The sequence below is a fragment of the Pleuronectes platessa genome, chromosome 7 (genome assembly GCF_947347685.1).
Source record: "Pleuronectes platessa chromosome 7, fPlePla1.1, whole genome shotgun sequence".
Lineage (NCBI taxonomy): Eukaryota > Metazoa > Chordata > Actinopteri > Pleuronectiformes > Pleuronectidae > Pleuronectes > Pleuronectes platessa.
In genome coordinates this window covers 13,330,055-13,342,701 of record NC_070632.1, presented here as the reverse complement: position 1 = coordinate 13,342,701, position 12,647 = coordinate 13,330,055, and the positions used below count along the sequence as shown (strand labels likewise).

At 45.2% G+C, this 12,647-nt stretch overlaps 1 protein-coding gene across 1 annotated transcript; it reads right to left on the bottom strand.

Annotated features, from left to right (window-relative positions):
• Window positions 1–488: 488 nt before the first annotated feature.
• Window positions 489–12,399, bottom strand: rgma (repulsive guidance molecule BMP co-receptor a). The gene is made up of 4 exons (XM_053427044.1): window positions 12,317–12,399; window positions 8,184–8,299; window positions 5,694–6,211; window positions 489–3,462 (listed from the first exon to the last, which is right to left on the bottom strand). The coding sequence occupies exons 1-4, from the start codon at window positions 12,328–12,330 to the stop codon at window positions 2,764–2,766; spliced, it is 1,347 nt and encodes a 448-aa protein (XP_053283019.1). The 5' UTR covers window positions 12,331–12,399; the 3' UTR covers window positions 489–2,763.
• Window positions 12,400–12,647: the final 248 nt, after the last annotated feature.

The following is a 12,647-nucleotide window of genomic DNA, read 5'->3' as shown; positions in this document are numbered from 1 at the left end:
CTGCAAATGTGTTAATGTGCTAAGACACAATTTTAGTCTTTGATTTGTAAGTGATGTAGTTTGGACTTGGTCTCAACTTGCCTGTTATTATAGATTTTCTCCTAAAAGTGATGAGTGACCAGAACTTAGGTTCTATGTGCCTGAAACAAATGATTATGAGCTGTTACAAAGACAGCACAGTGATGCAATGTCCAGCACCGTGTCCTCACAGCAGGAAGGTTCCCCGGAGCGACCAGGTCCTTCCTGTGTGGGTCCAAAGAGACATTTAGTTTCAAACTTACAAGTTTCTTTCAAATTATTCCTACAAAGCTCTAAACTCCTATTTTAAATTTGTTGCCTCCTTCATCAAACCCATTTGTTAAATATCTTCCTATCTGCGTCTCAGCATCTCTACAGCAGGGGGCAGTCACACACTGTTAACTATCGCAAAACAGCACATGCTGATTTTTCAAAAAATGCTCCCATTGACAGTAAATGAGACCATGTAGCACATTAACAAGACATTTTCTTTTATTCAATAAATAATTTACATTATAAACAGCTGGCATGTGGCACCAAATCGCTTTACATACAAACACAGTTTGATCTTTCTGGCATTTCCCATTTAGCTATGTTCTTTTCCCCATATTTTTTTTTTAACTATCAGAAATCTGACGAACAAAATAAGAGCTAAATGAAAGAGAAAACATAAAGTGCTTCAAACTCAAAAACATGAACACCCCAGAGCATGTCCGATCTTCCTTTTTCTAGATGAGCTGGCCTGCATTCAGGGTGTTTTACTTCATTGATAACCAAGTGAGCAAAAAGTGATGGCAGCCGAGCGAGTGTGTGTGTGTGTGTGTGTGTGTGTGTTGCTCTTTTTGAATATCCTGATCTGTGGAGTTCATGTTTTTGCAAAAATAAAAATCCCTTTTCAAATAAAAAAAACTAAAAGGTTCACATTCAACAAAGCATCTGATGTACAAAAACTGTGATAAATTCAAAACACAACTGGCAATATACAAATTTGAAACTCACAAAACATATGTACAATCTCACATTACACTTGTAGAACCGTATACTGTAGAACTCACAATACAAATTACACCTATTAACACAAGATTCAACTTTACAATCATTTGTATGCATGATTTTTTTTTTTGTTTCTGTCAAACTGCACCAGTACATATTCCAAATAGCAGTAGTAAGGACTGCCGAATACTTCAGTGTAAAATGTTAAATGAGCGTCTGACTGTGCCCGAGCAGTCACAGCCTCTACAGGGACGACTTTACACGTTAGCAGGCGCCGGCATCGGGAGCCAAAGTTCGAATGAACGAGCGTTATCGCAAATCGCAAGAAAAGCAAAAAAGGTATGACTGACAAAACAGAGGTTCTGCTTCTACAGCGCATTACTGTCATTTTTATGTGCACCGCAAATTCACCCGCAAACACAAGTTATTTTGAACGGAGAATCTCTTCCCTTAAACTGTGAACTGCTTGAGACTGAAAAGACCGTTTCTGAGAAGGTGTTGGCACAAGGGCTTGTTCTTTGGCAATGGTTTAAGCCACGAAATCACGTCTACAGACATATGCTTATCATTTACTCCATAAGCCGCCGTCAGGTCGGCTCGCTGGAAGTCAGTAAAATGCTAAACTGACTGGCGGTGACGTCTTTACAGCTAGTACGATCAGTATCTACATCACTGGTTCTTGAAATGGAGAGTTGACTTCACGGAACGCTCACGAAAAGGTGTCATGGGCTCGAGTTGTTGATCTGCGCTGTGTAAACGCTCTTAGTGCCATTAACTAAGTTTGTTCTTTTGCTTTTTTTTGTTGTTGCTACATTCACATTACAGACTCAAAACACAAACACTGTCTGATCAACACATCAGGAGGGAGAAGCTGTATGACACTGGGAGTGATGTACACTTGAAGAGAGATTATTTTTAACAGTTCCCTTTTGGGATTTGCCTCTCGGCTGTCAGAGTCTGTCTGAGCAGACTGTGGCTCCTCTGAAATTCTGGGTGCAACACAAACAGACGTGGGACTCGATCTCCTACTGGAGGTTGGTTCTCATTTCTTGGAAATCCTGCACCCGCAAACACACAAAATTAACCACAGACGCTGAATTCTGCACAAACACGCACGCACAAATCTAACAATATGACCCATTAATCTCCGCAGCAGACAACTGGAGACGCTGCTCTGACATCCTTTTGGCTTGAGTGCTTCCTCCACAAGGCTCAGGCTTTTCCAAAGCTGGAAACTAATCAAACATAGAGCTGCTTCTGGCCTTAGGTTAACAAAAGCCCCTGTCAGGTCCTCCTGCTTCGCCACATGAGCCACAGAGAGCTTCACTGGCCTGGCACCAATGAGGGGGATCAGGGGGGAGGGGAGGATCAGCAAACTCCTCTTTCTGCAAAAGATCATCTTGTCTGGCTTCCCATAGGCATGCAGCCCCGGTGAGAATGTGGGGATTTAATCCCAGGTGGATATCCTGAGCTCTGGGGGTAGCTGGGCTCTCTCACCGCTGCGCTCTTCAAAGACCCGGTCCCGCGAAGCAGTTAAACACACGTGATGATAGGCCGACTCCCTCTTGTCATAAGACTGAAGCCGAGACATGACGATACAACTACAACCAGACTGAGGGGAGCGGCGATCCGACCGGCGAGTCCCAGGTCACGGCACGGAAACCAGAGCGGGAGAGAGGAGCCGATGTACAACACAGCGATGGTACAAACACTCACTGACAAATACACCTTGAGGATATTGTTGTAACGGAACTAGAGCTGATCTGTGCAACACTCAATCCACAAGCAGACAGCCAGGAGGTTGATGAGGAGGAGAGGAAGTAAATCTTTGCTCCTCTCGGCTGCGCTCCTCGTGAAAGCATCGTTTTCATAGATGTGGTATCTGTTGCTGTTTGAATGGAGCATTTTTACATCCTCGAAGGCGTAGTAGGCTGCCATGGTGAAGTTAATGTCCCCGGAGGAGAGCAGGTCAAACACGCACGACTGAAAATACAGATCCTCCACTGGGAGACGCTCTTTGCACTTGGCCTTTGCAGATTGGTAGGTGAAGCCGCTGGCCCCGGCGCCGCCCCTGGTCCTGGCCGCGCTGTGGGCCTCCGCCGCCCTGAAGTTCCTGAAGTCAATGCGCTGGTTGGCGGGGCAGCCGTGAAGACACAGGTACAAGTCCTGGTTATCGCCTTCCTCCACCGAGTTCACGACTTCCTCCGGCATCCGCACAGCAAAGGTCAGGTAGCGGCCTACTTGACGCACCACTATCGTGGTTCCAATGTACCTGGCCTGAATCTCCACGTGCTGCCCAGGAACCTTCTCCACCACGCGCAGGGTGTTGGCTCCGTGCCGATCACCGCCGTTCTTGGAGCCGTCAGCGAACGCAGCCGGCAGCTCGTCGGTCTCGGCGTGGTACATCTTCTGGTCCACACATTCCTGGAAGTTCTTGAAGATGATTGTCAGCTGCAGGAAGAGAGACACCAGAGATATGTCATTGAAATGTTAGGAACACCAGAGGAGCGCACGCAGCCATTAGCTGCTGCGTTTTCTCCCACAAAGAATCCCAGCCAACAGATTAAAAAGGGTTCTCAAAGTTCTTGCATTAACAAGCCTGTGCAGTGTGTGCCATCTACCCCACTTAAGTGTCACATTTCAGCGTTGGCTCAACACGGGGGGAAGCCAAGGTAAACGCCCTCAAAAAACACGAGTCTCGGCCATGTAAAAATCAGGCCTCAGTTTGCAGACACAAAGACGATCTATTCATAGCGCTGCTGAACCTGCCTGTGAACCCAAGAACTATGCTCCAGGGAGTGGCGTGGGGCCAGGACAGAGCGACATACTCTGCAGCTAATTAAGTCGGACTGGTCAGGACTCTGCAAGCTTGGTTTCATCAGGACACCAATGGGCCATTGTCAGAGCAGCAGCACCAGGATGGCTGAAGAGACTCTGATGTCTGCTCGCTCGGGGACAGACTGCAGAACACTCGACTGCTCCTCCGCTGCACCCGCTCCGACTGGGTTCCCTTTACCCTCGACTAACATTCCCCGCCTACATCAACTTCTGTTTTTGTTCCCGGTTCTTTTCTTCTTTTTTTAAGCTTTTAATGAAAACAAACAAAAGAGAAATTCCACCATTATCCCTCCGTAGATAGAAATAACCACACAGTTTTATTTGCTGCAGCGAGAGCAATTTACCAACACAGAGCCGCTCTGCGAAGGCAGATCTTTTACCAGAAGGGCCGTGTTTGCACAGGTGGCACTGGCTGCTGCTTTGTTTTCCCTTTGTCCAGAATCAAGATCTTAAAATAAAAAAAGAGAGACTCATTTGCTTCCAAGAACAGCAGCATAAAAATCCCATCGCTTTAAAAAGGCAAAAAAGCAAAACATGAATGCTTAATAGTGTCATTAAGAAACCTTGATTACAGATAATTGTACGTTCTACGAATGCGATTAGGGACTAAGTCCTCTTATATCTCAGACTAAATACTTTTAGTTGAGATAGAAAGTGACTGCGGGCCTAAATCACTGCTGTCAAACTTTGCCAAAACTGGACCAGGTCTAACTTAATGTTCCTAAAACAAATTATCCCATTTCTTTGTTTTTGACCTATGGTTCTAATTAAAGCATTTTTTAAGGGGAACAGGCATCCAAACAGCCAGCGTGCCATTATACAAAACAAAAATTACGAGGCATGCACTGCTGAAAACCCTATGAAAAAAAAGAGAGAGTCTACAGACATTTCCCAGTGTTGGATGTGGATACACTGGTAAGTAGGCCAAACATCAGCCCGAGCTGTCCACAGCGAGAAAAGAGGAGCCGCAGCAGTTTGACGCAGCACCGCGGTTATTACACCAGCGTCTCGTTTATAAAGCCTTCAAGATCTTCGCAATTGTGCCGGGGCTGGGCTTCTTCATCTGTCACGATGGAACTCATCCAAACACTAACCAGAGTCCCCGGTCTGACAGAAAACCAGCCCCGCAGCAGCTCTCACAGTCCGACCACATGAAAAGAACACACATGACACACACACTTATATTTCTGCTGCAGCACCGACAGAACCTAACATTTAGAGAAAACTGTGAGATCATGTGAATCACTGACAGAACGTCTAGAAATCAGAGCAGCTTGGAGATGATTTTCATGACAGACCAAGTTTAGCCTAGAAAATGTCTGAAATTCTGAAACATTTTCTCAATTTCACCGACCACAAGCCTTCCAACAGCCTTTCTGTGTCTCGTCAACAGAGAATATTCAACATATTCAAGAGACAGTGATAGAAACCAGGGATACACTTCACATTTCACAACCTGGAACCAACAAACAGGCCTTTTTTTCCTTTAATAAACAACCACAATGGTTAATCAATCATCGTGATGGTTGCAGAATCCTTTTCCCCTGACTGCAGAGCTAAGGGATGAATCAAGCAGCCGATCGATAAATGGCAGAACTGCTGTGTTGCTTCTCAAATGTCAAAATCTGCTGCTTTTCAATTATTCACATGAATAATATATTTTTGCTCAGTAAATATAACTGCATCTGTAGTTCTTTCTGAAGTTTATTGAAAAACAGCTGATTAGCAGATAGCGCTTGTTGATTGAGAATATTATTAAACGGTTGAAAGGACAATTAATAGATCTATAGTTTCCGACCTGTAAGAAACACACAGTGCATAGAGGATGAACAGAGGATCCTCACCTTGCTCGTGGCTGTGGCCAAAGACCCGGGCACCACGGGAGTGTTGGTCACCTGCACAGACAGGTATTTGTTGTGAATGAGCGGCCAGGCTCCTTCCACCTTACACGTCTGGAAGTCGTCCCCGAAGGTCCGGAGGTGCGGGTCTCCGAAGAAGCCGCAGTGGGTGTAGTTGGGCGGCGACGTGTTGCGAGGGAGACTGCGCTCGTAGTGGCACATCTCCGGGCCGTCGGAGCGCTCCTGGCTGTCGGGCAGGAGCGGAGGTGCCAGGGGAGGAAGCGGGGTCCGGGCCCGTGGCTGGGATGTGGGCCCCTCCTTGGAGCAGTTGTGCTGGCTCATTAGATCCTCGATGCCATGCTGGGCGGAGTGGTACGCCAGGTCACCTCTGCAGGTGCGTGCGGTGCGGCGGACGCAGCTGTTGTACGCTCGCAGCGCCGTGCAGAACTCCTCCTCCGGCCCCGAGTTGGAGGTGGAGGCCCAAAACTCAGAGTTACACTTGAGGATCTTGCACTGCAGACTCACTGTCGGGGGGGAACAAGGCGCTCAGAGTTAATGACGAAGGTTTGAAACGACACATTTACATGATAGTGCCTCGAATAGAAGAACCAGTAGCTTCTCCAACCCAGTACGAATGTTGTCATTGTTGTTTCTCATACGGGATGCGATGGTTTAATAATAACTTTACCTCTTTAGGGGCATTTTGTATTCTCCTTCAGATAATATTATGTATTGTTATGCAATTGTCTGGCGATATATATCGATTACTGCAGAATAGCTGTATAACTATATTATCCCATCTTGGTGTCATGTATTGCGTATCATATTGTGAGCTAGCCTACGATTCCCACTCTAACCACTAAGAACATTTTCTGATAAAGTCTATTTTTCAGGCTGATCCACACACTGTATATGAAGTAACGTTCTCTTTTAGTAAGCAAACAGGTCTGAACCCTCCCTCGGGTCCACCTGCACACAAGGTAACTTATTGATGGGAATGCTACTTCCCTTTCACACCCAGTCACTCTCGGTTTATGCACCAGTAATAACACCACCTGGGATCCTAATCTTCACCTTTTAGTGATAATAAACGCGGCTTGACTGTTGTTTCCACTGTTAAACGCCGCATCCGGCCAACTCCTTTGCACACAGACGCTCTTCAAATATGCCTCCTCAAAGCCTCACCGCATCTCTCTCTCTCTCTCTCTCTCTCTCTCTCTCTCTCTCTCTCTCTCTCTCTCTCTCTCTCTCTCTCTCTCTCTCTCTCTCTCTCTCTCTCTCTCTCTCTCTCTCTCTCTCTCTCTCTCTCTCTCTCTCTCTCTCTCTCTCTCTCTCTCTCTCTCTCTCTCTCTCTCTCTCTAAAACCTCACACCGCCTTTTTCTTTTAACCCCCATCTGATAGAAGGCAATAAACCAATCTCCATCTCGGCTATCAGTGCGGTATCTGGTTGTTGTTTGACGGTAGGTGACTTGAGAGGGAAACTGATAAGGCTTTGCCAAACGTGCGAGGCGAGTGAACGAGGTGTCTCGGCCGCAGAAAGGGACTCAGTGTGGGGGACAAATGAGGAGGAGATAGAGCCAATTCAAACTCAACACTGTGGGTTTTCTAATGACACAGCAGTGCTACATTCTGATGGGAACACTGCGAGTCTTTCCATGTGAGATTTAAAAGATCTTGAGGTCTTTTTTTTTTTTTTTAAAGCAGCCACATTCAAAAGCACCACACTCTCCACAGATGCACGTTTCTCTAGGTTCCACTGGCCACAGCTCAGACACCTAAACATGCAATTCCACGCTTCACCAAACTGCAGCATGGAACAAAAGTTACTTTCAAGGAGCTGATGTGAAATACTGAGGCATGTCCCCTCCCCCCCCCCAAACAAAACAAGAGAGCAGGAGAGCTGCAGCAGCTTTAAGAAAGGCCCCTCAGTCCCTCCAGTCTGCCTCCAGAATTAAAATAAATAAATAAAACAACATCAGTAAATGATTCAAACTACTTTTAAATCAGTCACACTTTTGCTCTGCAGTGACAAACACGTTCACTTTAAACCCATTTGTCACATTTTCCAAAAAAAATCACCAGCCTTTTCCACACCAGTGCACCTACAAGCACTGCATCTCGGTAATCTAATACATTTCACCCTTTTTTGCATTGAGTCTGGTGAGATTCCAACAGATAACTGCGAGGAAATTAGACAGATTTTGCTGAATTTACACAATTTAAAAGGGTTTCAGCAAAACTCTGCAACTTGAAGTATAAGCAAGTAACTCCGGTTAAATTGGAACACCACTAGAATAATTCGGCTTATAAATGGTGATGGGAAAATGCAAAAAGTGGAACAAATCTTTGTAGCTTACAAGTTGTTATTTTAAACGCATGTTGCCTTTTTAAAGATTTAAAAAGTTTAAACTGTAACACACAAACAGTATCGATGTTTTAATATATATGCATTTAAGATTTAAGGATTTTAATCTTTCAAAAAAGTTGTTTCTTACCGGAGGGGAAGAGCGAGAGGAACACGGCGAGGACTCTGCACACTTCAAGCGCCGAGGGTCTTCCTCTTTTCCCCATAACCATCCATCCAGCTCGGGGTCGCGCTTCACTCCTCTCCCTGGGCAGACCGCATGAAGGACGGACAGAAGGAGAAGAGTTAGAGCCGCCAAGGTCCCGGTCGAGGGAACTCACACACAGAACAGGTCCTTAAAAGATGTCCGCCCCGTGCTCTCATCACTACCCGGGTAAGAAGTGGTTTTATTTCACTGGGTGAGAGTTTCTAAAGTTAGCGGCTACAGCCCGGGTAAGCTAGCCGAGGCTCGCTGTGGAGGCACCCGGGGAACCGAGCTTCCTTTTACGGAGTGACGAGAAAGTGCAGCCTCCGCGGGGCCAGCGGACACACTGAGCCAATCACAGCGGCTCCTCCTGCCCTCGAACCCCCCCCTCCGCCAGTTTCAAATTACACCTCAATGTGGAGACTTGTTCGACGAGCGGCCGAGTCTCCGCGACCACAAGTGGCGGACCACAGCGCCGCGAAAGAAAGGGTTCCTCAGCCGCTAAATATCACAACGACAACCGCAGCGTGGAGGGCCCGAGCCCGGGAGGAGAAACAAGTGTCCTCCCTCCACATGTGTGAGGAAACAAGGGGGGAAACCAAAGGGATAAAGAATAAAATACCCCTCTACTCTCAGAGACTTGTCAAATGCTAACTTTACTTCTTTATATCAGCGGCTCACTTTGCAGGTTTGAACCAGATTTAACACATTTACAAGAACCTAAAATGGTGGACACAAGCCAAGGTAACCTCCAACCACACAGAGCCAGCGTTGGCCCCAAAGTTAAGAAGCCGAACATTGTTCAAATCCACAGAGTTTGATGTAATAATACAAATCTAGGACCTAAAGTTTCCAACGATACCAAACATGTCAGACTGGATGTCAGATCGGACGTGACAGGCTTGGGTTTGAATGTTTCAGTGGCACAATCGAATAAAAAAAGGCCACAACCGACTATTACTGTCACTATCCATCAATTTGTCTGGATTTTCTCATTTAACCGTTTTGTCTGTGACATGTCGGGAAGCCGGGCCTGCGTCAGTGTCTTCAAATTAGTTGTAGCATCTGGGTTACTGTCACAAACCCCAAAATATGAAGTTTAGTACCAAACATGGCAAAGAGAAGCATCAACTCCTCACGTGTACAACAAGCAATTATATCTGTTTTAAATTGAGTATTCACCCAAATATCTGTACAATGTTTGATACTGTCAGATAGAAACTAGATTATATGGAATTTAACCACTTAAACATGACCTGTCAAACGGGAACAATCGTTTAATTATATACTGACTTTGTGATTATGATTTTAAAGGTAGGCTAATCCAATCGAACGTTCCCATTTTTGGAGTCAAGTACTCTTGCCCACTGTGTGTCAGACAGAAACAGACCTGTGACAATACATTGATTATACTACTGACAGTCATATTCCCACAGAGAAAAAACTGCATTAAACAGTATATATTCATGTAAGTGTTCAGCAGTTGTATTTTCTCTAAAAAGTTGTCTAATTTGAGTGTAAAGACAATCTGAATAAGCATTTAGGTGTAGTGTGCCTGTAATGTGAAGGTATCCTCAGGTTGATGAATAAGAAACATCCACTGACAAATCATAAAGCACGATGACCTGCTGTACTTCAAACCACCCAACTGTAAAGGTGAGTACATCAGAAGCAAGGCACTGGACATGTTTACAATGAGGAGCCTCAGGGAGGGGGGTGCTCAGGCGTTTGAGTCATGAGTACGTTTTCCTGAAAATACCGTTTTTTTTGGCACATTGCTTTAAATGATTTGTATTCATTCCCTCCTCTCTCAGAAAAGCGGGCGGCCATCCCCCTCCTCCAAAAGCAATGGCAGCCCCTCTTTTTGATCACCTTTCACTTGCACAAATGGCACATTACTGGTGTCTTTTCCTGCCATGTGAAGCCAAACACCAGCAGACAGATGGCTGCGTGCAGGTCAGGTTGTGGCTGGTTCTGTACAGTAGTTTTCCACGGAGCGGTGAATGTCTTTGTGAATGCTGTCCCTCTCCTGGATGATGGATATGGTCGTGCACAATGAGGTCTGAGTCTACGCATGCTTTCGACAGGGGTGGCCCTCTGCGTGGACGGATTTCCAGCTCCAATATGTACCAGCCACTCGCACAATGAAGCAGATGACTGCAGCTGAAAGGTGTAAAGCTGCTTGGATATGTCCTGATGGACCAGGGGACGTGTTTGGGATTTTAGCGGCAGGCAGTGTGAACATGGAAGCAAAGTGAGGAATTAAAATGTCGTAAAGGTTTTTGGTTGAGTGTGGCTGATCCAAGCCTTGGCAGGAACACCTCAGAGTGGATGTATCGGTTCGTCATGGGGCAGAATAGAATAGATCGCTGTAGACCAACTGTGTTCACCTGTTTAGGGGACCTCGCACACAAAGGTGTAATTTGTACTCATTAAGACAATTAGTCGACTAATTGGTTGCTAAGCATTCGGTCGGCTAAGGAAGGTTTTTAGTCTTTAAGTCTTTTTTACGTTTGAAGAATAAGCCAATACATATTTGTCATTTCTACTATGATAGTATTTCCAAAGCTTTGGCAAGCACAAGATATTTAGAGATATATGTCTTGATTCATCTACAAAATGAGAGCAAGACTGCGGAAACTAATTGTTTGACATATATTTCGTGGCTTATTTATAATTTTCAAGTCCATCATCCATTTATTTAGTCTATAGACAGCCCTATGCGTTCCTTACTCGCCCCACAGATATCAAATTATTCTAATTAGTGTTTACTATCAAGATTAAATTATTCAAAAGCTATTTTGATAATGTATTTAATCAGCTCAGTCATTTATATCAAGCATACAGACGCCAAATAGTGTCTGTTTTTCCAGCTTCTTGGCTGCAAGGATTATTAAATTTTTTTCTCACTGCAAAAATAAATGAGTTTGGATTCAGGCAGTTTGTGGAGAAAAGGAGCAAATTGAACACGTCACCTTGGAGCTATGACAAATTGCATTATTACCACTTTCAGACATTTTATGAACTGTGGATATTAAAACCTGCAGCCATGTTGGTCTAATCAGAAGATCTGTATATTGCCGTTAATATTAATATCATCAGTATGATTAAATTTCCAATCCAAAGGAGTTTGTTAGGCCCTTTTCCCATCAGGCCTTCTCTGTGGCCTATATGTCTTGGCTCTGTACAACAGTATTAGAATCTGATGTGTCAATACATCGTCTGATTGCTTTGAACTGAATGAGTTTTACCAATGAGATTTCAAAGACAAACCATTTGTAACTGACAACATGAACTACATATATTTACATATAGACGTCTGTCAGAGCCTGTGTCTCACGTGATTTAACTGGTGAAGGTGACATCATCTGACAATAAAACATGGAACAGTCCAATCGCGTTTTGTTGCTTTAGCTCTCTATACCATCTCTTGCCAAACCTGTTGTTAGAGCATTTCGACGTGTACTACAATCTACAGTACAACACAATATGCCTGCTGCGTTTCTCCTGCGCAGTGTTGAACTCCGAGCACCACCTTTCCCTGCGCATCTGCCTCTGACAGTCACCGCACACTCGTCTCCTCGCCTCCAACAGATGGCGCTTGATGTGAGCTGCGATGGGAAAACCCTCCGATCGTGTCACAGGCGCACATGGCATTACGAGGACAACCAAACCTGTCATTAGATGGGAACTCTACATGAACACCTACACGGCCCGCTTACAGCCGCCAGAGCCATTAGTGGGCTCATTAAACTGGGAAGGCATTAGGAGGCGTGCTGCTCCTGATCTGCTGCGATCCAGATGATCCTTGTTTAGTCCATGACAGACAAGATCAGCAGTGTTTCACAAGGGGAAATAAATCCACTGTGCAATATGATCAATACAATAACGCTGCATGAGGTCTAACTCTTTTTATTTTAATATTTATGTCAAGTGATTTTTTATTTTTTGTAGCTGTCTCTGCAAATAGATCAAGTTGTTATTAACAAAGCTGATGGAGGATCACATTGACATATTTGCGCAGCTGACATGAACTCACACAGAGTTGGTGGAATGGAATAAGTGTGAAATAAACCCACCTTGTTGACTGCATGGGCTCTGCGCGACTCTGGAGTCCTGCAGGAACCAGGGGCAAGCAAAAAAAAAAGAAAAGGGAAACGATTCCCCCCCCCCCCCTCACCACCACCTCTTTTAAAAAACGCGTCCTGTGCGTCTCAGTAATCCCAAATCAAACGCACCCAATGTCTTCCTGGGCGTCAAATCCGTCGGTGTGTACATGGTGTCCAGCAAGCAGCTTCTCCAAGGCTGGGAGAGGAAAGAGTCCCTTCTCTCTCTCTTTTCTTTTTAGTTCATCCGAGCAGCCACTTCTCTCTCGGCTGCGTGCACCCGGCGGACTGCTAGATCTCCTCC

Coding starts and splice junctions, on each gene's coding strand:
- rgma (XM_053427044.1), bottom strand. Junction 6,212..8,183: donor CCTCTCGCTCTTCCCCTCCG/GTAAGAAACAAC, acceptor CCCCCCCGACAG/TGAGTCTGCAGTGCAAGATC. Junction 3,463..5,693: donor TGGCCACAGCCACGAGCAAG/GTGAGGATCCTC, acceptor CTCTTCCTGCAG/CTGACAATCATCTTCAAGAA.